Raw genomic sequence first — 24,823 nt, 5'->3', positions numbered from 1 at the left:
CGAAGTTGAGGGAGCCTTACCGGACCACACTGCTTCTGGACGAGAGCGCTATAATCTGCGGCCACGATAAGAAGATTTTTTTGGGTTTTCGAGACTGGTTGGTTACCGCTCTGGGGTTTGTGAAACGGAAGCCGGGAATCTCAAGGGGGGGGGGGGATCAGTTCTGCCAAGAGTAGCGACACCCGCCTTGACCCCGGAGAAGAAAACAACGGCTACCTCGGAGCTCAGCACCGTATTTTTCTTTTTAGGTGTAATACACACACATGTACATTTGAGAATTTGTGAACTTTCTGAACTATTTAAGACTTTTTGAAAAATAATTGAACTATGGCGTCTTCTGCATCACGGGACAAAAGAATACTTGGTGCCATCCTCTTTGTCTTAACGATTGTGGTAATAGCAGTGATAGCTTGGGTAGTTGAACTTGTGGTGCCTGCACGTGAACATTTGCTGCCGACTACCCCGGCTCCATCTGAACATTTTCATTTCACTTTGCCTTACCATGAAGAACGGCAGCGACAGACTTATTTGAACAATAGCTTTATTCAAATCCTGCATCATACACATAACATGACAAACACGTCTAATTGCTGGGTGTGTGGGATGTTGCCTGGGCACCAGAAGAAAGGGGGCACTCCACTCATTCCACTCCCGTTCTCACATAATGGATCCTGCAATGCCTGGTACACTCTTCTCTTCACTTTGAGATGGCCAACAAATGGGGGGGTGCTTTTCCGTTTGAATAAAATTTGTTACCATGACCGGGATGGGTATCCACGAGCTGAGGGTACTCGATTCGAATGGGAGGAGTACCGCCCGATAATGTGTCTGCCCCACGTGTTTACAGCAACCAACGTAACATTAATGTCTCTAGCTCACATGTTATTAATGTTATTGCCACTAGAGCTGATTTGTGTATACGCAATAAAGGTACAATATCGGTTGGGAAAAGTGAGTGCAATACTACACTTACGTTTGATAGCCCAAATGGCATATCGTTTGTAGCATCTCGAAATACGTATTTTATTTGTGGAACGAAGGGTTATCATCAGCTCCCGTTGGGATGGTTAGGCACTTGCTGTGTATCTTTTGTACTGCCCCCTGTATTTATTGCCCCACCAATGTGTCATAATGACTATATTCTGTATCATGATTTCGTGCTGAATCGTGTTAAACGTGCTGTTGTTCTGGACGACATCGACCAGACGGACACTGCTTTGCAACAGTATGTGGACTTCAATTTGGGACTGTTTTCCTTTGTTGGGGCTGCTTTAAATAGTCGAAAGATACGACGACTGACCCGTGTAGTTGAGGCTGTAGCAAATGATACTGCCATCGGATTAGGGAATATTACTGAAGAACTTCAGATTTCTAGGATTGTTACGCTCCAGAACCGAATGGTTCTAGATGTAGTTCTAGCTGACCGTGGGGGGGCATGTAGAATCATCGGAAGCAGCTGTTGTGTATATGTACCTGACAATTCACCATCCGTTTATGATGCCATTTCGAAATTGCATAAGATAGCTGCTGAAATACACCCGGATAATGGAACTTGGACTCTTTCAGGGTGGTTCTGGTCAATGCTTACCACTTGGGGTTGGAAATTGCTAACGATTTTATGCATCATTGTGGGGATACTGTTTGGTGTATGCTTATGTATTCAATGTGGCCCTGCTTTATGTTCTATGTGCTTATCGGCTTGCATACCATCAAGACGAGCTCTTGCTCATGATAAAATGATGCTTCATAAAGAAGTAACCCAAATAATGCTAATAGATATTGAAGATGAACACCCTGATTATGTTCACTATGAGGTAGCTTCAGCTAAACGCTAAAAGGGTCGTCTGTCGTAATTTGGCGATGGCCGAGTTAGCGCTTAGCTGTGCTACACGTTTTCCCGCTTAACTTGACTATACTCGGAAACGACATTTTGTGTGTTACGGCGGCCATCTTAGATCATAAGCGGCCTCGTGGCCAGCATGGCCTTTAGTCCGTTGTCCGTGCCACTGACCACTCGAGTTTGCCCAGCAACAGGCTATTTTTAGTACTGGTCAAGCCCGTGCATGCGCAGTCCCCACTGACCAGTCACCCCTCAGGAATGTGCCGCCAAACTGACCAGTGGAGTTGTAACCCCTCCAATGAGCTGGCTATGTTCCAAAAAATGACCATATATGTACATAACGCTTTGTAACTTTGTACCGCCTATTGTTTTATTACCTGCAAATTGTATAAAAGAGCGAGTCACACCGATGTTCGGTGTGATACTTTTTGCATTACCGAAGGGTGCTGTAGGAATGTACCACCACCCCATGGGGTCTTAATAAACTTGTTCTTTGAATTTTTCAGTTTCCGTGCCAACAGTTCTTTCGATGTAAGTGGGTTATCTTCGGAGCATGTAGGCCTTGGGAACCCGATACTACAGGGCGGCTCGAGGCCTCAATCATGAGTAGTACTCAGATTCTCCTGCAGGCTGCAGAATGCCGGGCGGGCGGGCTGCATTCAGGGCAGCTCACTGTCCTCGGCAAAGGCTGGATTGTGGTGTGCTGCTCTGGTAGTAGGCTATCGATCCTGGATTCCACTCCAACCGGCAGCGCCGCGGTCAGTTCAGTTACTACCAGCAGGCCGCCGCCGGTGGGGTGACAGTCGGGTGGGTCTGGTCACTAGATGAGATTCATTTTCGATTTATAGTGAGTATGCCGGTATGTTTTTGGTGTGATGACTCTTCTGTTGTCTGAATGGCTGTTGTGTGCCCTATGGACGGCCCTCTGCTCAAATTATCTGATTCCCCCGTATTGGGGTATTATATCCATACATTGTACAGCTGTAATAGTGCTCTTTGTTTCCCAATAAAACTGTTTGAAAATGGAAAAAACAACCAATAACGTCATCTGAACTACCTGTCTTTTTCTGTTTTTCTCCTAGACATTGACGAGTGTTTAGTGAATAATGGCGGTTGTGACCATTTTTGTCGAAACACTGTGGGCAGTTTTGAGTGCAGCTGTCAGAAAGGGTATAAACTTCTCACTGATGAACGCACCTGCCAAGGTAAACGTGTTTTTGCATGTTGCATTTTCCACAAAGTACATTCAGAAATTACTGCACAGATATACTAGTATGACTGATGTTGTTACTTCCGGTGGCTGGGCATTTTTATTTTTGATAAAAAAGATGATTAATGTTAGACAGAAATCTTTGGTTTATTTGATAAGATTATTCAGAGTAGCAGTTTTCTTCAGAAGATTGACTTATCCACCGAAGAATGATGTTTCAAGAGAAGAAAGCTTTTTTTCTTACACTATTATCCCAAATCTTGTGGGTTTACCAAATATATCATAAATACACCATGTAGAAAAACTTTTACCTGTATATAAAGCACCCCTCGGAACACTAGCAAACAGATTAATGAAATTGATTATTTAATCCAGATTAAAAAACATAAGAACATTCCCTTCATACCCTTAAAAAGAAGCATTGGCAAAGCTAATTGGTCTAGTAGTAAAACAAGAATGTGAAAAAGAAATTATTCTAACCTGCAGAAATGGTGAAGCCAATTCGTTTCTTGGAGTAAAGGTTTGATAAAGTATGAACTTTTAATGTTTGTGAGATCTGTTTTAAAACGGTATTCCTTCAAAGAAAGAGATAACCAGAATAGTAGCAGTCGACAGTCATCTAAAGTATGTCATTGTTGTACTGTTCCAAGATGGCCGTCACATTTAGAAGCAATCCGAAGGCTTTCTTGAAAAAGTGCAATAATGATAGACTATAAAGAGTACTATTCCATGATGGCTGATAGGTTTGCAAGAATTTGCTAACAAAACAGCAGTGGGGGGCCATTTTGGAAGGATATTGTATATAGTCTTGTAATTGTTGCAGCATTCCAACATGGTCTCCGCATTTAGAAGCAACACGATAGGCAAACTCTCAATGAATGCATTGCACATTGGATTAGGAAATGCAGTCATTTTTAGATATTTTCACTTCACTAACAATTTTTCAAGAGCTGTTATTTTTTTCTTACATGCCACACCATTCCAAAGACATCTTTTAACTTGGCACATTTCACCAGCCACTGGTGCATTTTACCATTAATTGGTGCATTTACCATCCTCTGATGCATTTAAACATCCTTTCTTATGTTTACCTATGTCTTGGGGGTTAACTATGACAAGTGCACTTGGTGTTCGTTTGATGAACGCTGCAAAGTTACTACTTGAATTTCCGTGGTAACTCGTCCGACACACTATTGCATGCTCATTGCTCACACTTTTTCACATTAAGTCAGTATGCATATATGTGATGTACTCCTAAGTAAATCACATTACACACAAAAAAAATCCCGAGTAACATGGATACATTGCCATGTTCACTTTACTTGTGTATCCATTATGATTCTTTTTAGTCATAGGTCTATCTCATGCTAGGAAAAATCTTTGTGAATAGATCCCTGACTGAGTACCAGAAGAAAACTCAAGGGTCTGCAGTTCAATTAATTTCACCTTACTTGATGGATAGAGTCAGTCATTGGAGATGAAAATGTGAAAGTTGAGATGGAAATATAGGTGTTGCTGAGGAATACATATTACACTTTGCAGAGCGTTGATTGAATAGGTTCGCAATGGTAATGTCATGCATCTTAAAAGTCACAACTGTGGGGGCGTGGCTGTGAGAAGTTGGCCTGGCATATGCTGTCCACTATTCTAGTGGGCACCTTGCACCAGTCCGAACGACCCTTATTGATGGTAGGTTTAAAGAAAACCTTTATAGAAAGCTATTCTAGTGGTAGCTGTGTAGAGCAGCCTTCAGGCTAAGTCTTTAAGGATTGTAAGGCAGCTTGTTTTACCAGTCTATAATCTCCTGAATGACCAAATGAAAGGATAACCACACCAGGCATATATAAAATATATATGTATTTATTCTAAGCACATCCCTCTAGTCTCTTTATGAGGCTAGAGGTAAAAGTACACAAGTTAAACTTAAGTAGTACACAGTAAATAAGTACAGTATACGTTTTGCCCTAGGGGCCTCATAAACCATATACTAAGAAAGTGGTATAAGTACTGTTGTGAACATAAAGACAAGGCCTAGGGCCTGTAGAACCGCTGGGGCAACCAGGAACCACCCAAGGTAGGGACGCAGGAGACCCACGAGGGACGCGTGCAGTGTCTAAACACAGCCGCAAATCACCATTGACTTCTATGGCGAAAGTTGTGATTAGATTTTTAAAGAATAAGGACACTTAGGATTGTACTAGGAACAAACCCCTTCAGTACTGGACAGTTCAAGAGTCAAGACCACGGGAGCACCAAAGTACTCGGATTATCTCACCTAGGGAAGCTGGGTGCATAGGTGTCTTTTCGTGTCGGGTTTGGTCGTCGTTTCCTATGGAAAGCTGCAAATAAGTGCTGCTGGTGACCAGATTAAAAGTGTCCAGATGGATCCAAGATCTGAAGAACCTGAAAGCAGAGGGGACAAAGTCTGGGTCACTTGCCAGTGACCAGGGAGGCAATAAGAAGATGCCCACCGATGTTTGTGGATTTCAGGAGCAGGAAGTGAAGCTTGACTCTTCAGCCACGAGAACCAGGAGGCATCGGTGACAACCAGGAGCTGGATTCGAGCTGTCCCACGTCGGATGTCGAGTGCTGCAGCGTCGGTATCCGGTTTGGACCCAACAAGCCTTGGCCGCAGCAACCCACGCAGAATGCAAGGATTGGCTTCGGTGCAGACCAGCAAGGTCTGAGGGACTCACCCTTTGGAGGGGAGTCTGGGCACATTTGGAGCAAACAAGAAAGCCCAAGAAACAAAAAAGAGTTGCCTTCGTGGGGACCCCCCAGTCGACGGACCAGGGATCACGAAGGAGCCTCAAGCAGAATTGCTAAAAGCGGGCCCACGGAACCCTCGTGGAGTGTAGGCCCACAATCTTCGGTGCAGATGGTGCTCAGGGCTTGGACTACAAGTAGCCCAATGCACAACTTCGGGAAAGCTCAGGAAGTAGATGCACTAGAAAATGTGCACGGTGTCCAGGAGTTCCGGTCCCACGTCTCTCGTGATGGCTACACGTCTCAGCTTTGCTGTGATCTTGTGTCAGCCTTAGATGTCTGGAAGTCCGTGTTCCGGGTTCGCAGATTCATCGGGATCCAGCGGGAGCCTCGAAAATGCAGAGCAGCAAGATACTTATTTGGTGCCTGTTTGAACAGGAGGGTCACTCCTTGACCCTCCTGTCTTCTAGTCGAAATAGAATGTCGAAGTTTCAGGATATATGTTGCATAGTTTCGTCCAGGGTAATCTAAAGTCCTTGGGACTGGGTTCCTATACTTATACTAAGTTTAGGGAATGGACTAACTCTAAGGTCCTGGGGAGAGGGTGGTTACACCCCTTCCCCTTTGTCCAGTTTCGCACCAGACCTGGGGCAGAGTGCCACAGCAACCGGTTTGAACATGGGTATGCACAGGGACACCTTGTGTGCCCCAGGCACTGTCTGAAAAGCATTCAGTGAATGCACCCACCCTGCCCCAATACACTAATGACTGTATGAGGAGGTGGACAGGAAACCTGTTTGTCCAGGCCTCCCCTGCTGGAGTTTTGTCCAGCAGCAGGAGGTCAGACTTGTGTCTGTGGCAGCAGCATCCATTTTGTGATGCTGGTGCTCTTTTAAACTATTACCGGTGAAGTAAAGGTGTACATGTCTTCTCCCTCTAGAAGGGTGGAATTCTACCTCCGCCGCCAGGAGTGGCGGGGGGGGGGTGAGGTAGGATTCCAAAGTGTTTGACTCCAAACATGTTTTGAAGCAGCCATTCCAAAGTTAGCATTTACCGCGAGGTTATAATGCATTTAAGAGTATATGGTATGGCTGTATCACAGAATAACTATAAGGAAGTGATTCCGAATGCTGCAGAGGGGCTAAGCTCATGCTTGGGCACCCTCTCACACAAAACCAAGCACTCCGCCTTCAGGATTGTCAAGGCCTGCCATAGGAGTGACTTATAGGTTTAGATGTGTCTGTTTGTATAGGTAGATATAGGTATACTATATCTAAGGAAAGGGTGCAAGCACCACCTTACCCAGGCAGCAGTAGCAGACCTGTGGTGCCATTTTGGGATGCTTCCCAGGGGTGCCTTAATACCTGCTTCAGCCCCTAGTAGGCCTCTGAGGTACCTATGCCCTTGGTACCATATACTAGGGACTCACAAGGGTAACCCAGTAACCAATCTGGAGTTTACCTAATGTACATGCAATACATTTAGAGAGGAAAGCAGATAGGCTGGGGCCCTGAATAGCAGGATCCCAGCCAAACTAAGTCAAAAACCATCAAAACACCAGGAAAAAAGTGGGGGCAACCTTGTAGTCAGATTCCACCTTCCTACAGTGGCCAAGCAGGCCAATATGGTGGTTGTACTTTAGTGTCACTCCGCCACTAACCCCTCAATCTGCCACATATCTGACCAAGTATCCGCCATCCATTGCCCCCTGCCATACTGTGTGGCCTGCACTGTAGCGATATCACCTCACCCGCCTCCTCGGTTGGTCCAGGCGACCAGCGTAACCATGTGGCCTGGGACGGGCCCTCGCGGCTGAGCAGAGAATATCGCAGTGGCCCACAAACTTGCCTCGCCTTGCCCTGCCTCGTGCCCCCCAGGAGTAGCTTCTGCTGCATCGCCTCAATCAGCCGGGTGCCGGGGCTGGAGGATGCTGGAGCCTGTCACCACTGTGGAGACGGCTGCAGGTGTAACTGAGCACCGTGCCGCAAGGGTTGAGTGGTGAATGACCCTCCATGCTCCTACCTGCCTGACGGTCAATTAGACTGTGGGCTTACGTTTCGGCTCACCACCACAGCGGCTGAACAATGGACCTGTGTGGACTCCAGGCCTGACGAGACACACTACTGCCATGCTGTTGCCAAGTGGGGGTGAGGGGTTGAGTGGGGAGGGGTAATTGCAGCCTGTGGACTTTCCTGGACCTGCTCCAAAGCGACTGCAGAGGAGTCACATCCAGGAAAACCTTGGAGGGGGCACCCGTAACCGAAGGCGCCGGTTACCTGTGGGCGTCACACACAGACATCTCACCTGCAATCCAGGAATATGCCTGCCATAAGCATGTAGAGGCCTGCTGTGCTTCTGTCTCCCTACGCACCTAGAGAGTGGAAGAATCCGCTCTACTAGAGACCTCGCATCTATGGCCCAATGCCCCAGCCTAGATGCTGCTGTGAGACCCCAGTGTGGACCCGCAGGCTGGCGCGGTGCTGCCCCCATTGTTGACTCCTGGACCGACTCTCCAGCCCCTGCTGAGATCACTGCTGCCATTCCTGGATCTGCAGGCAGGGGGCTTAACCTGGTTTGGGCGGCACTGAGATGGAAGCAGATTCCACAGCGGCACCTCCCTGACTGCGCCGCTTGCCTCCCAGGGGTGGAGGCTCACCACAGTGGTGATATGAGGCCTCGATGTATGACCTACACTGCACACTGTGCCAAATCAGTTGGGCCCGCCAGGGAACCCTGGTTGGCTCTACATCACCTGGTTCCTCTGGAGCACTGCTCTGGGATTTTAGACGCCGTCGTTCTCTTATCACCGCCATTCCTCTTGACAGTGGCACCTCTACCTGCACACTGGAGAGACTGTTCCCCACCTCTTATCAAAGGGTGCCTTCCTTGTTGACGCCTGCTCCGTCCCAGCCGGACACACCACCAGTCTTCGTGGCCCATCCTACCCACCACCTGCCTGGAACAAGTCACTTCCCCTAATGTGCTCCTGGCCTTGCAGCTACTGCTCAGCCACAACGGGGAAGGATAGAGCAGCTTGCACCACCCACACCTAGACGAAAATAGACCAGTATCCGACCGGCTCATCCGGCGAGATCGTGGGTCCCCCGTATGGTGGCAGGCCCACCTCCTCCACCCCGATCTAATGGTGGTTCTGCAGGCCATCCAAGCCTCGCAAGCGGTTGTGGAGACCAAGATCAGCGAGGTTAGAATGGACATTGCGCTGCTGCACCAGGACCTCCGCAACGCCATGGCACAAATCACGGAGGCAGAGTTCTGGATCTCTTCAGCCGAGGACGACATCTCAAACCTCTGAAACCAGGTCTCCACCTTGTTCACAAGGAAAAGGATGGTGCACCAGAATGAAGTCAATGAGCTTCCAATGTATTCCAAAAATATTTTCGTTTTAAAATTGGGACAGCAGCCAGCGCTTTTTGTTCCGATTGGAACTTCGTCAGGGCTGAAAGAAGTGAACGAAATAGAAAAGTGCTAAGTAAACTTGAATACATAAAACAAACATTAAAGTAACAAACACCATATATAATACATATATATAAAAACATTAGACACATAAATATATGACATGAGGAACGGCACAATAATCCCAAAAACCTAAAAATTCTAACATATATATACACACATATCTACTTAGACAATCTTAGTATATCTCACACAACAAAGAAGGGACAATAATTCTATACATATATAAATATATGTATACACAAAAATAATATGGTCAACAATACCACAAATTTGACAGTCCTCCTTGATAAAATCTATTTAAACATATAACACAAAAGGAACATTGCCATTTCAATTTTTAAGGAGCGTACATGTAAAACAGAAAGCCAGGAGAGAGAAATGGAAATTGTAGCATGGTGTAAAATATCATCTTTGGTTTCAACTTCAACTTAATTAAATCTAAGCCACGGTTCAAAACCAGATAACAAAGAGGTACTGTAGTAATTCAGGGTTCTCAAGGCCTACACGCTCCAAAGATAACCCACTCACATTCAAGAACTGTTGGCACGGAAGCTGTAAAAGGCAAAGAACAAGTTTATTAAGACCCCATGGGGTGGTGGTACACTCAAACAGCACCCTTCGGTAATGCAAGAGGTATCACACCGAACACCGGTGTAACCCCATTTTATATACACTTTTGGGGCAATAAAAGATAGGGCGGCACAGAGTTAAGACACAGTTTTAAGGACATATATGGTCATGTTTGGAATACTGCCAGCTCATTGGAGGGTTTCAAACCCACTGGTCAGTTAGAAGCACATTCCTGAAGGTTTACAGGTCAGTGGGAACTGCGCATGTGTGGCTTGACCAGTACTAAAAATAGCCTGTTGCTGGGCAGACAAGAGTGGTCAGTGGAACGGACAAAGGACTAAAAAGGGCACGTCGGCCACGAGGCCGCTCATGGTCTAAGATGGCCGCTGCAACATTCAAAATGGCGTTATCGTATATAGCCAAGTTAAGGAGGACAACGTGTAGGTTCAGCTAATCGCTAAGGCGAACAGGCCAATTACGACAGACGACCCTTTTAGCGTTTAGCTGAATCTACCTCATAATGAACATAGTCAGGAGGTTCGTCCTCGATGTCTATTAACATAATTTGTGTCACCTCTTTGTGTAGCATCATTTTGTCATGGGCAAAAGCTCGTCGTGATGGTAGACAAGCCGATAGACACATTGAACATAAGGCTGGGCCACATTGAATACATAAGCATATAAAAAACATTGCTCCCACAAGTATACAGAGAATTGTCAATAGTTTCCAACCCCAGGTCGCAATCATGGACCAAAACCATCCTGAAAGTGTCCAAGTTCCATTGTCCGGGTGTATCTCAGCAGCTATTTTATGCAGCTTGGAAATAGCATCATATACAGATGGAGAATTATCCGGGACGTATACACAACAGCTGCTTCCGATAATTCTACATGCCCCCCCACGATCAGCCAAAACAACATCCAAAACCATCCGATTTTGGAGGGTGACGATTCTGGAAATCTGTAGTTCCTCGGTAATATTCCCCAGGGCAACAGCAGTGTCATTCGCAACAGCCTCGACAACGCGTGTCAGTCGTCTGATTTTCCGGCTGTTCAATGCAGCCCCCACAAAGGAGAATAGTCCCAGATTAAAATCCACATACTGTTGTAATGTAGTGTCCGTTTGATCAATGTCCTCTAGGGCAACAGTTCGTTTAACCCTGTTCAAAACGAAATCGTGGTACAGCGTGTAATCATTGTGGTACATTGGAGGGGCAATAAATACAGGAGGTAGCACAAACGATACATAACACGTGCCCAACCATCCCACTGGAAGCTGATGGTACCCCTTCGTTCCACAGATAAAGTATGTATTTTGAGATGCAACAAATGAAATGCCATACGGGCTATCAAACGTGAGAGTGATGTTACATTCACTTTTCCCCACTGCAATCGTGCCCTTGTTTCTAATACATAAATCGGCTTTTGTAGCAATGACATTTATGACATGAGCACTAGATACATTCACAATTCGCTGATTGCTATATACACGTGGGGCAGATACATTGTCAGGCCTGTACTCTTCCCATTCGAAACGTGTGCCCTCAGCCCGGGGAAACCCATCCTTGTCATGGGAACATACTTTATTCAAACGGAAAAGCACCCCCCCTTTAGTTGGCCATCTCAGAGTAAAGAGGAGGGTGTACCAGGCGTTACATGACCCATTGTGTGAAAACGGGAGTGGAATAAGTGGGGTGCCCCCTCTCTTCTGGTGCCCAGGCAACATTCCACACACACAGCAGTTAGAGGTATTGGTCATATTATGCGTGTGATGAAGAATCTGAATGAAGCTGTTATTTAAATACGTTTGACGGTGGCGCTCTTCATGGAATGGTAATGTAAAGTGAAAATGTTCAGGCGGTGCCGGGGTAGTCGGCAACAAATGTTCACGTACAGGCACCACAAGTTCGACTACCCAGGCCATAACAGCTATCACCACAACAGTTAGAACAAAGAGAAAGGCACCCAATATTTTCTTATCACGAGATGCCGTTGATGCCATAGTTCAAGAGAGTTTTGTGCAAAAGTCTCAAGTGACACAAATTGTTCACAAACTGTCCCAGATACACGTGCGTGTATACCTAAAAAAGAAAAATGCGGTGCTGAACTCCGAGGTAGCCGTTGTTTTCTTCTCCGGGCCAAGACGGGTGTCGCTACTCTGGCAGAACTGATCCCCCCCCCTTGGAATTCCCGGTTTCCGTTTCACAAACCTGGAACGGTAACCAACCAGTCAAAAAGGGAACAAAAATCTTCTTATCGCGGTCGTAGATTGTAGCGCTCTCTTCCAGTAGCAGATTGGTCCGGGAAGGCTCCCTCCACTTCGGCCGACGTCACAGCTGGGCTCTTTTCTTTCTCCAAGATCTCCTTATAATCAGTCAACACAGCAGGAGTCACCAGATCCGGAGAGACACGGCGACAATGTGTCGAATGCACCCACCGTTTCCTGTTCGTCACTCGTACTGCGGTGCAGGTCGCCAGGAGGACCTGCTCGGGCCCTTCCACCTGGGCTCCAGACTGCTTGCTCTTTCAAACGAACGGACCATCACATGGTCCCCAGGACGAAGATCGTGGCCCTCTCCGGTGGAGTTATCAGGGAGCGCTTCTCGAACCTGTTGATGAATAGAGAGTAAATCATTTGTTAATCGTGCCAAATAATCATTCATCATAACACAAGGCACATCATGTATTAATCGCGGCTTGGGCACCCCCCAGATATTCATAGGGCGGCCGAACACCACCTCATAGGGCGTAAGGCCGGTTCGTGAGTGGGGTACTGATCTGAGAGATAGTAGTGCTAGCGGCAGCGCATCTGGCCACTTCAATGATGTAGACGCCACAATTTTGGCCAGCTTAAGCTTCAAGGTGGCATTGTACCGCTCGACCAAACCTGCTGACTGAGGGTGGAATACAGCGTGGAACTTTTGCTGAATCCCTAACCCCTTCAGTACATATTCCACAATCTTTCCAACAAAATGGGGCCCATTATCGCTCCACAAAAACTTACAAACTCCAAAGCGAGGAAAGAATTCTTTCAGCAACACCTTAGCTGTTGTCAAAGCCGTATTGTCTTTCGTGGGATAGGCCTCAACCCATTTGCTAAAAGCACACACCACCACTAAGACGTACTTCAGGTTATTGCAACGCTCGAGTTGGATGTAATCCATTTGAAGCACTTCAAACGGTGCAGAAGGTGGAACGAACCCTCCTTTCGGAGTATGGGTCCCCTTTCCAGGATTGTGTTGCAAGCATACCAGGCAGGTCTGCACTACTCTCTTTGCAGTATTTGCAATCTCAGGATGTTCCCAAACTCGTTGTAAAAGCCGAGTAATTGCAAGAGCTCCAACATGGGCCAGTCCATGTGTCATCTGGACCATCGCCTGCAAGTAAGCCGCAGGCAATTTCCACTTCTCCATGTCTTTGCTTCTCCAACAACCCTCGTCATCTAGTACCCCATCTACTGCCCAAGCCGCAAGTTCAGATTCTGTGGCTGATTTTTGAATATCCCGTATCTCTGCTCTAGCATCACTCCATCGCTCAGCCTGTGATTGTACCACGTACATGGGGGAGCTAGTTCGGGACATAGCCGTTTGCCTTGCTATGCTGTCTGCAAAGGCATTCCCTTGACCCACTTTATCCGTAATCTTTTTATGGGCACTGCACTTCACTATCGCTTCTTTCTTAGGGCAAAGCAACGCATTTAGGAGATCACGAACTAGCTCTCCGTGCATAATGTGTTCTCCGTGTGATGTCAGAAACCCGCGTTCCCTCCAAAGAAGCCCGAAGTCATGGGCCACTCCAAAGGCATACCGGCTGTCCGTGTATATGTTCACACATAATCCGGCACTCAATTCGCAGGCTCTTGTTAGAGCTATCAGCTCTGCTGCCTGAGCCGATTTTTGTGGTATCCTAGCTGTTTCTACCACTGTCTTAAGCGTTGTGATCGCATATGCTGCAGAAGTCGTACCATCTGGCAGCCTCAAACACGATCCATCAACCCACAGTTCCCCATCCACGTCTGGAAGTGGCACATCCTGTAAATCGACACGACCCTTTGTCTGTTCCTCGGTCAGGAAAACACAATCATGATGTTTTTCTTCCTGACCCTCCTCGGCCGGATAGGGCAATAAAGTGGCGGGGTTCAAAGTAGCACATCTTTTCAGTGTGATATGTGGCGCTAAGAGTGTTAGCTCATATCCTGTTTGCCGTGCACTTGTGAGATATTGGGTCTTTGTTTGGTTTAACAGGGCATCTACTGCGTGAGGGACTAACACCAACAATTTGTGTGATAACACTATGCCCTCACTCTGCCGTATGGCTACTGCTGTTGCTGCTACCGCTCGAAAACACCCAGGCAACCCTCGTGCTACAGGATCCAAAATGGCAGAGAAGTATGCACATGGTCTCTGCTTATCCCTGTGTAACTGCACTAACACTGACAATGCGCACCCATCATTCTCATGTACGTACAATGTGAAAAGTTTCGTGTAGTCTGGTGTTCCTAACACGGGTGCAGAGCAAAGGGCCTGTCTCAACTGTTCAAAAGCTTTCTGACATTCTTCTGTCCACTCAAGAGGCATCGGTGTAGTTTTGGACAGTAATGCTAGCAAAGGTTTTATGATATGTGAAAAACCCATGATCCATTGCCTACAAAAGGACGTCAACCCTATGAAAGCACGCACATCTCTCTGCGTGCGGGGGACTGGTGTGTCTAAAATTGCTTGAATTCGATCTGATGTTAATGCCCGCCCCTCCTTAGACAACAGATGACCGAGGTAGGTCACCTGGGGTCTACAGTATTGAAGCTTTTTCTTGGAAACCTTGTGATTGTGTAGTGCCAAAAAGGAAAGCAATGCAAGCGTACTCTGTTCACATTGTACATAGGAGTCGGCGGCAAGCAAAAGGTCATCCACATACTGGATGAGCGCTACGCCGGACTGCAATTTAAACGAATCTAGCTGCCTTTTCAAAGCCTGGCTATAGATGCTAGGACTTTCAGTATATCCTTGGGGAACACGGCAAAATCTATACGATTTATTATTGAGCATAAAACCAAACAGATATCTGCTATCTGGGTGCACAGGGATGGAAAAGAACGCATTCTTTAGGTCAATAACGCTAAAGGTGGTGGCCGTCGGGGGAACCAAAGTAAGCAAAGTAGTGATATCAGACACCACCGGGTATTGGGGAATGACAATTTTATTGATCTCACGCAAATCAATAATAAATCGATAGATTTTACCATCTGAGTCTCTCTTAAGAATCGGTAGGATAGGGCTGTTACAAACATTATAAGGGACCTCCTCCACCACCCCCGCAGAAATCAAATCCTGAACAATAGGACTCAGTGCAATTTCACCTTCTCTCGAAATCTTATACTGTGGCACTCGTGGTAGAGGAGCCCCCTCCTTAACAGTAATGTGTATTGGTGGAATGCGCATCTCTCCCACATCCGTATCTGAGGTCGCCCACAACGTGTGCGGCAGGGAGGCCAAAGCGGGGATGTCTAAAATGGCATAAAATCTGTCAGGGTCAGGGCAATCATCAGGGTCAGGGTAATTGTCGTTCAGAATAACCCGCACTCCCTCTGGAGCGCAGCGTATTGTCGCTCGAAAATATTTAAGCAAATCAATCCCCAGGATATTGTCTGGGGTATGGGGTGATAACAAAAATTGACCAAAGCTAAAATATTTGTCAATGCATAGTGCAAGGGGCTTGGACAATGGGCTGGGGGAGGGTGTGCCATCAAACCCTACACACGTAATCATTTCGCCAGACAGGGGAGCCCTCGGAACCAAGTTTTTCGACAGAGCGCTACGAGTAGCTCCTGTGTCGACTAGAAATTGATCAGTAGAACCCAAAATACCCGCTGTTACATATGGACCTTGCTGATCTACTGGCACTTCAACTGATTCCTTACCCCATCCTACGCAATCCTATGCATGCACATAATCCTGATGCTCCACATTCTCTCCTTCCGATATCTGATATTGATTCCGTCTATCAAACGCATTTCGTTCGTCCTGGCCACGGCCCCTCTCCTCAACCTGTCTACGATCACCTCCACCACCTCTCGTTCCAGTATAACCTCCTCTTGACCTTCCACTGCCTCGACCACGCTGACTACGCTGTTCACGAAGTACCGGACAATCTTCGGCCCAATGCCCAAACTCCTTACAATAAGCACACTGATCCTCCGCAATGTCCGTACGACCATACGACGCGTTTCCTCCACCCCGCCTACCTCTCTCATTCCCTCTACCCTGTGTTCCCCGAACCTGCGCCAACATCACCTTCGTTTTCAATTCCTTCGCCTTTTTCTCTACACTTTCTTTAGCCTCCACTTCCTGCCGCTCATAATACTGAGCCATAGTCAATAAAGACGCAGGGGTCGCCGTGGCCCAGGAACTTTCACTCGACTTCAATCGCTTTGCAATCTCTGGAAGGAGATTAGCTACATACTTATCTACAAACAAATGCCGACCCGTATCATCTGTTAAAGATTGACCACTGTAATCATGAAAAGCTTCCTCGAAGCGTGTAAAGAAATCTGAAACCGTTTCATCGGGTTTCTGCTTGCACGATGTTAGCATAGTCCAATCAATCTTTTTGGAGGGAACAAGCGTTTTTAATTTAATCAGAATAGCTGCCGGGAGATCTAGAATTAACTGACAAGGCTTACATGCTGGTTCCCTGTCTAAATCTGCAGCATTAATTTCTTTCCATGTGCCCCCCAATATCGTTTCATCATTATTTTTACGAATTTGCCGCCACATATCAGGTGGCAGAATTAACCCAAAGAACAAATCTATGTCCACAAGAGTCATCACACAAGACGAAATAGCCCCTTCCACCCCTTCATAAAATGCCGCCGGATTTTTTCGAAGATCAGGTAACGAATTTTTCAACGCCATAACATCTGCTCTATTCCACGGCGTATATACCCAATTATACACAAAATACCCTTTCGCATCCTTTGACGATTTATCATCATCCGTACCTTCCCCTTTTGGTGGAACATACAAAGGTGCGGCTTCCCGCATAGGCATAACATGCAACGCAGAACTCTTATCTGAACCACGGAGAGAACACTCCTTAGCCCGCCCATTATTCTCCGATTCGGACTCCTTTTGCCTCCGCTTCCGTTCCTCCCGCAATTGGGTTGTCTCATCCCGCAGCTTGATCAATTGCTTGAACAGGTCGTCAACATCTGAAAGATCAAAATCACCTTTAGCTAAATTCTCACGATGCACCGACAACACTTTAGGCTCTAACGTATCAGAAAGATCACGATATGCAGTTACAACTTCATCCGCCAGACTGGACAGAAAATACATTAATTCAAGATCCGACCACCCTTTCTTTTCTGTTAACAACTGCTCCTGAGTAACACAATGCTTATTCACTTTACGGGCCCAACTACGTAAATGAGCGGACCTCTCCGCAGTAAACCTGAGAGCCGATACCCCCTTCTTGCTCAATGAATCCCGTCCATCACCCTCGGGATCTGCAGCCGGAGCCGTCGGCGGAACGTACGGAGGCGGTGACCGATCTAACAAAGAAAAATCATCAATTTCATTATTAAGGACAGGATAGAGTGGTCGACGAATAGGAAATTGACCAGTCGTTTGCAAGTAACGTTCCCGTTCCTCCCTTTCTTTCTTCTCCTGAGCCTCCTTTTCCTCAAGCTGTAAAGCCTTATCCCGAGCAGCCTTGCGCTGCTCTTTGTCCGCCAAGGCAACCTCACGCTTCATTCGCTCACGCGCCGCTTTCTCCCACATTCGCACACAGTCAAACATGTTTTGTCTAGACCTACGTTGAAACATACATTGCTCTACAAATTGTATTTTACTCAAATCATACGACCCGTGTAGAGGCCATTGCAATTCAGAATCGGCCTTGGTGTATTTATGCCATAATTTACTGTACATAATAGGGGGAAGGCCAAACTTTATATACATGTCCCTATTTGGAGTTCCCTCTGGGGGAGCCGGCTGTGATTCCGCTAACCTAATTGAGGTACCCTCACCAAAACAACACATTCCTCGGAGTGTGCTGAAAACAGGCATGTTCAAAAGGTATCACGAAAGCGTGACACCAGACAAAATGGCACTTACAGTTCTCCACACGATTGTGCCGCTCAAAGGAAAAAAACAAAGTTAGAGAAACATCCCTACATGCCTGCCTATGTGAAGTGCACTACACATATAAGTTCAAAGATCACAAATTCACAATGTTAGCTAACTCAAATCAAAGATCATAGGACTTCGGCAAGCGTCCGAGGACTACCTTACCGATCACAAAGCACAGATTTTCAGTAAGCGTCCGAAGACTACCTTACCGAACACAAATCTTACCCAAATTCCCAAATGTCCAGATTCCAACTGCCAAGGTCTTGTAAACCAAATCAGCCAAACGGCACTCTCTCGGCGATGCAGACACTTCGGAAACTCAGTCGGAGACCGGCGCCACCTGGAAGGTCAGATCGGAAGGAAAGGAAAAAACACCGTGGCAGCCAAGACTCGGGTCACTCGTGGCAGCGCGCGCCCATGGCGAGTTTCCAAGCCTTCGTCACGACCTCTCCTTCGGGCATCCGAGTCGCCGATGAGTCCCTTCGTGGTCGCCAATTGTAGTAATTCAGGGTTCTCAAGGCCTACACGCTCCAAAGATAACCCACTCACATTCAAGAACTGTTGGCACGGAAGCTGTAAAAGGCAAAAAACAAGTTTATTAAGACCCCATGGGGTGGTGGTACACTCAAACAGCACCCTTCGGTAATGCAAGAGGTATCACACCGAACACCGGTGTGACCCCATTTTATATACACTTTTGGGGCAATAAAAGATAGGGCGGCACAGAGTTAAGACACAGTTTTAAGGACATATATGGTCATGTTTGGAATACTGCCAGCTCATTGGAGGGTTTCAAACCCACTGGTCAGTTAGAAGCACATTCCTGAAGGTTTACAGGTCAGTGGGAACTGCGCATGTGTGGCTTGACCAGTACTAAAAATAGCCTGTTGCTGGGCAGACAAGAGTGGTCAGTGGAACGGACAAAGGACTAAAAAGGGCACGTCGGCCACGAGGCCGCTCATGGTCTAAGATGGCCGCTGCAACATTCAAAATGGCGTTATCGTATATAGCCAAGTTAAGGAGGACAACGTGTAGGTTCAGCTAATCGCTAAGGCGAACAGGCCAATTACGACAGTACCCTAATAATGGCACTAGAAGCATCACACGATAGCACACATCGAACCGTAAATTGTGAATAAGATGTGTAAGTACCACGGACTTTCAAGCAAATATAAATAGACGTAATCCCGGGTCCTAACATAAGGAAAATATACAACATCAGTCTGTGTCATTAATTTCTAGCATGCACTAATATACTGTGTCATTCGAGCAAAATTTCCGTTGTCATAGATATAGGCGGTGTCAACCAATAAGATTTACCAAGTGAAACTAAACACATCAAAATCTTATCTCCGTATTCACCAATATTCCAAGTTCAAGAAGCCAAAATAACGGCCAACAATCCTGGTAAGGAGAAAGCGAGCAATCCATTCAGACCACACCACTCCTTTAACCAACAGGTATCAACAGATAACATATCTGCCATGTATAAATAATGGTAAATAGAGAATACGACGTCCCCTTACCTCCGCAATCACCAGGAGGCTCTATCCCGACTGTTCAAGGTAGCCGCCAGCAATTCTGGTGAGAGAATAGATAGTAATAGGTGAGTCCCCCGTTGCTCTTGTAACAGAGCGGTGTTAAGATATGGCGAGACTCCCTATTCGTCAGTATAAAATTAGAGACACTATTAGCCTCGGGAAAAGAAGGAAACTCAGTGTGATAATAAAGGGTGGGGGGCGTGATGAGGATACACCTACACCCCACAAACGCATATTAAATATGCCTTCCAAATCCAAGTATAGAGCTAACATGACTAAACAAACATAAACTCGATTTAATAACATGCATTGCAACAACACGAAGCAGTGCAGCATAGCGGTCTCCCTAACCCCGCTCCGATTACCCCACGTTACCGTGTCAATTTCGACAGTCTCTGTAATGGCCCCACATCCGGATGTTCAAACCGGCACGCCATCACATCCCAACTTAATACTTTAAAAAAACGCGCCTCCACCCCACGTGAGCCGTGGTAAATCACATGCACATCAGTGATTCAAACGCTCACGGTCGCCATATTGTAGTGGCAACACGAAGCCAAACTTAAACCAGAATAAATTGTAAATTGTCAACACGTATACAGAAAGACGTTAAGCAGCGGGAAATTTCCAAAATAAGGTTTAAAAGTGGTGAAGAATATTTCGATATAAGAAAAACCACTATGAAGCACAGCATGTCATATTTGTTATAAGCTACACCATAAGAATGTTTTTTCAGCATCACATAGAGCCATCTTGGTGGAACTTTCGGATCGTTACACAAACTTCCCCGCACAAGCACACAATAAAGCTAAATGTTATAGCAGTATTAATATGAACATATATCGACATCGTAAGCATCATACGCCTGAGAACACATTTATATCTTAAAGAATAGTCATGCTTTACCGTAAGCGCTTTTACGCAGAAGAATACATATTTAGACAAGATGTGTCCTAGCTAACCATAAGCCTGGCAATGCACGCCCCGTATATCTTCGAAGTACTATCAATCTGAATTAAAAACAAACAGGAAGATACTTATTTAGGGCAAAATATAGTGTGTTTTAAGGCATGTCACGTCATCACCACAATAAGAAAATATAGTTTTAAAAAAAAATAATGATAATGCATTCTCATATATAACTATACTGGGCAAATTTCAAGTAAAAGCACAGTTTGTTCTAACTCGGCGTTACATGCACGATAATACGTACACACCAGGTAGATGAGTAAACTCAATCAGTCTACCAATATGGGACCCTGTAGTCTAATCCACAGTAATTGTCATAAAGAAATCCAATAGTATGGACACCGTCCCGTAATTTCAGTCAGTAAATGCCAGTGGTTGCGAAATATGTTAAAAATGGCACTACTGGTCACTGTGTTAAAAATCTTGCTTTTGGATTTGACCCGTCAGTTCTGGGTTTATCCTTCAATGTATCATTCCTATTCAGATTGCAAGCCCTTGATTCAGCTCTGTCTAATACTCTCTGTGTATATCCCCTTTTGGCGAACCTATTTTTTGAATCCCTGATGTGAGTTTTGAATATTTCCTCCTCACTACAGTTTTGCCGGATTTTGTCATCTCGCCAACGGGGATATTGTTTTTCACAAAGCTAGGGTGTGCACTGGTCGCGTGCAATACTGATTTGCACGAGGTCTCCTTCCTGTAGAGTGAACAATGTATCTGACCCTGTTTGATATAGAACTGTATATCAAGGAAGTTGATACGTTCCTTGCTGTACGTCATTGTACCTCCCCCAGTACACGATGTAATTGGTTCAAGGGGAGGCACTTCTGCCCAAGCATGCTCCCTCTCAAACCACCCCATAAAGAGGGAGGCGTAAGAGGGAGCAAACTTGGAGCCCATTGCGGTTCCGTGCACCTGCTGGAAACATTGGTTATCATAGAGGAAGAAATTATTGCTTAAAAAATTGACAATCATAGAGATAATCATTTCATTGTAATCAAACAGTCCCGCATCCTCTCTATCGAGAAAAGAGTGCACCGCTTTAATCCAAAATTCCTTATCTATCCACGTATAGAGGCTTTCTACATCGAGCGTAAAAAACATGAGGTCTTCCGACCATTCAAAATCCTTAAACTTCATAAGAATATCTTTACTGTCCCTAACATAGGATGGTAAGTTAGGGACTTGTTTCTGAAGTCTCAAATCCACAATTGGGACAATTTTTCTGTGGGTGATCCCTACCTGGGGGAAACTGCATGCCCTTGTGAGGTCGGACAGTCTACCGACAGGTACCTGCATTCATCCTCGGTCAATAGACCAACTTCTTTCCATTCCATTCGTTTTGCATTGATCATAATGGTAATGGTCGAGACAGGATTATTTTGAATTTCCTGATAGTACAAGTTGTTATTATGTTGTCTTTTTATCTCCTGCATATAATCCGTATGGTTCATCACAACAACGTTACCGACTTTATCGGCTTCTCTAATAACAATATCCGGGTCATTATTGAGTCTTTTAAGAGCCAACCTTTCAGAGGCTGTGATATTATGGGTGACCCTCGATGTATATTTGTTGGGAGTTTCTAAGTCATATAGATCTTCTGTGACCTTTCCATAAAGAACATCGATGTTGCGATTATATGAATGTATCGGTGTGAACTTGAACTTGGACTTAGGATGTAGGCCACTGTCAACATATACATTTAGGGGAATATCAAGGTCTCTAAGTACAGAGGGAATATCTAGGTCCTCCTCATTATTGAGGGTCAATAAGCAATGTTCATCACAGATGTCACAAATGGTATGAATTCCAGAGTACTAGTCGCCAATTGTACCTCCTGGATCGTGTGGCCTGTTGGAAAAATAATCCTTTAATTTTAGAACCCTGATAAGTTTATACAGATCTACATGTGTGTTTGCAAAATCACCCTCCTGTGTCGGGCAAAAATTGAGCCCCTTACTCAAAATATTGACTTCATCAGAGTCCAAAATTTTATTGGATAAGTTGACAATTTTTTAATCAGTATTCACATTTTGACACACAGTAGAATCAGCAAAAATACATGGACTCATTGTGGTCATTTCTTCGGTTTCGTAACTGGATTCGATTTTTTTGTGGAACCCTCTCTTGTATCCGCCCTTTGCCCTCCTCCCTCCCCTCCTTGTTTTGATGTATCTCTTTTTTGTTGTAGGTGATTGCTTATCCTTAACTTTGCTAATTCCTTTTGAAAGGAGGAGGCCCCTCCCCCTAAAGGGAGCTCAGGCATCATGGTGTTAGAGGCAGAGCTAGTTACTGATGAGACAGCTATATTGCTATTGGAACCTTGTTTCATCTCTTGTTCTTTGTTTGTTGTTTCCATCATCCAGTTGCTGTACCCCATCAAATTATTTGGCACAGGTATAAACCCTGCCATCTTTGTAATCCTTGTCGTCCCTTTTGATTTTTCTAAATGTTTTATCCTTCAGATATAGCTGATGGCTTTCCATCACCTGCTTTAAAATTACATCATTTTTTCAATCAACTCCTTTCGTGTAATACTAGTGTAATACTAGTGATTTCCTTTTCAAGTATCTTTATTTCCGTCTGTAATTTCTCTCCCTTCTCGGCAGCGTCCAACTAGAATCTGCAACATGGTAGTTGAAGCCCCTTCTATATTACATTCCCATTCTTTCAGTAAATCATTACTCAAATCTTCGAATGTGGGAAAGATCAGTATCCGTAATCCCCTTGGGATTTTGCCATTTTTCATATACTGCTCTAAGGTCACCCCATCCCACCATCTACTCAGTTCCTGTTTGCACAGCCGTTCTAATTTCTAATTTCTGAAATAATGTCTTGAGGCTTGTTACAATTGTTGCCCCCTGGCTACTTACATTTTTAGAGGTACTAGCCCCAAATAAATCCAAAGCTAGTTCTTCACGACCATTCTGAAATCTGGGCATAATGTGCAAAATATCAAAATCTTAAATGTAATATAAAAGTTGTAACAAATTAAACAAGTGCAAAACGGTCCAATGAAGCGCACTCGAACAGCAGAACTTCACAGGCTTGCGCAGAGATTAGGAGGGCGGTTAAACACATGGCCTGAAATAAAACTCCAGTGGTGGACGACCTGCCTATAGAATTTTATGCACGTTATATAGACTTACTTGCCCCGCGGTTGTTAGAAATTTACAAAGAAGCACAGGAGGTGGGTTGCCTTCCTTTGTCCATGAGGGAGGCATTTATTATCCCATTATTGATACCAGGGCGAGAGGGTACAGATATGACGGCCTACAGGCCGTTGTCAATGCTGACCATAGATTATAAAATACTAAGTCTGATATTGGCGACCCGTCTCCTGCAACATATGACAACCTTAATACATGAAGATCAGGCTGGGTTTATCCTGACTAGAAATACGTCTACGAATATATGACGGTTTCTGAGGATCATGGGAGATGACCAACGGGACTTACGTGTGCGTGCGATTTTATCAGTGGACATAGAAAAAGCCTTTGATAGTCTGGATTGGCTGTACCTTTACAGAACATTGGGACAGTTTGGTTTGGGTGATGCATTCGTGGGATAGACTAGGGTGTTGCACTCTTCAGCGGTGGCGAGAGTGGGAGTGGGGGCATTGATTGCGACTCAATATCGAGTAGCACGTGGAATGAGGCGATGTTGCTCACTGTCTCCATTGCTATTTGCTCTTGCAATAGAGCCCCTGGCGGCTAGGGCTAGAATGGGGCAGAGTTTTGAGGGTTTACGATTTAGAGAAGTACTGCAGTACATATCACACTATGCAGATGATCTACTCATGTTTTTGGCAGACACAGAGGGAGCATTACAGGGCGCAGCCGGCCTGTTATCAAACTTTGGTGTCATCTCGGAACTGAGGGTGAATTGGAGCAAGATGTGTCTGTTCCCAGTGAGACCTGGTGGGCGCCTACCTGAGCTTTCTTGGGATGTGCGTTGGGAGCCGACATGCCTGACATATCTGGGGGTTCGTATTTACCATGAAGCGCTGGATATGGTGGAGGGCAACATAGGAAGAAGTGTGAGGGCCCTGAAGGGCAGCATGGCATTTTGGTTGACACTTCTATTGTCGGTGATAGGCCGGATAGCATTATTAAAAATGGTAGCCCTACCTCGGCTGCTCTATTTTTTTAGGACACTGCCTGTTTGGGTGCCACCTTCAGTGTTTAAATTACTGAAATCCATGATAGTGGGGTTCCTCGGGGGGTCTGGGAGGTGGAGAGTGGCTCTGGCAACATTGATGAGACAGAAGGTAGAGGGTGGGCTAGCAGTCCCAGAATTTCGAGCTCTATTATTTGGCTGCGCAGCTCCAGGTCTTGACACAGGCAATAGCGATGGATTTAAAGGCCCAGACCAC

General features: G+C 45.6%; 1 protein-coding gene across 2 annotated transcripts in view; it reads left to right on the top strand.

Annotated features, from left to right (window-relative positions):
- Positions 1–24,823, top strand: part of SCUBE1 (signal peptide, CUB domain and EGF like domain containing 1) — a 1,931,683-nt gene that overhangs the window by 1,047,883 nt on the left and 858,977 nt on the right. For both annotated transcript variants that reach the window (XM_086922270.1, XM_086922262.1), the window contains one exon: positions 2,923–3,045. In XM_086922270.1, the coding sequence (XP_086778396.1) occupies positions 2,923–3,045 (123 nt within the window). The remainder of the gene's footprint in view (positions 1–2,922; positions 3,046–24,823) is intronic.

Source organism: Lissotriton vulgaris, chromosome 1_1 (assembly GCF_964263255.1).
Source record: "Lissotriton vulgaris chromosome 1_1, aLisVul1.2, whole genome shotgun sequence".
Classification (NCBI taxonomy): Eukaryota; Metazoa; Chordata; class Amphibia; order Caudata; family Salamandridae; genus Lissotriton; species Lissotriton vulgaris.
This window is presented reverse-complemented; position numbering and strand designations above follow the sequence as displayed.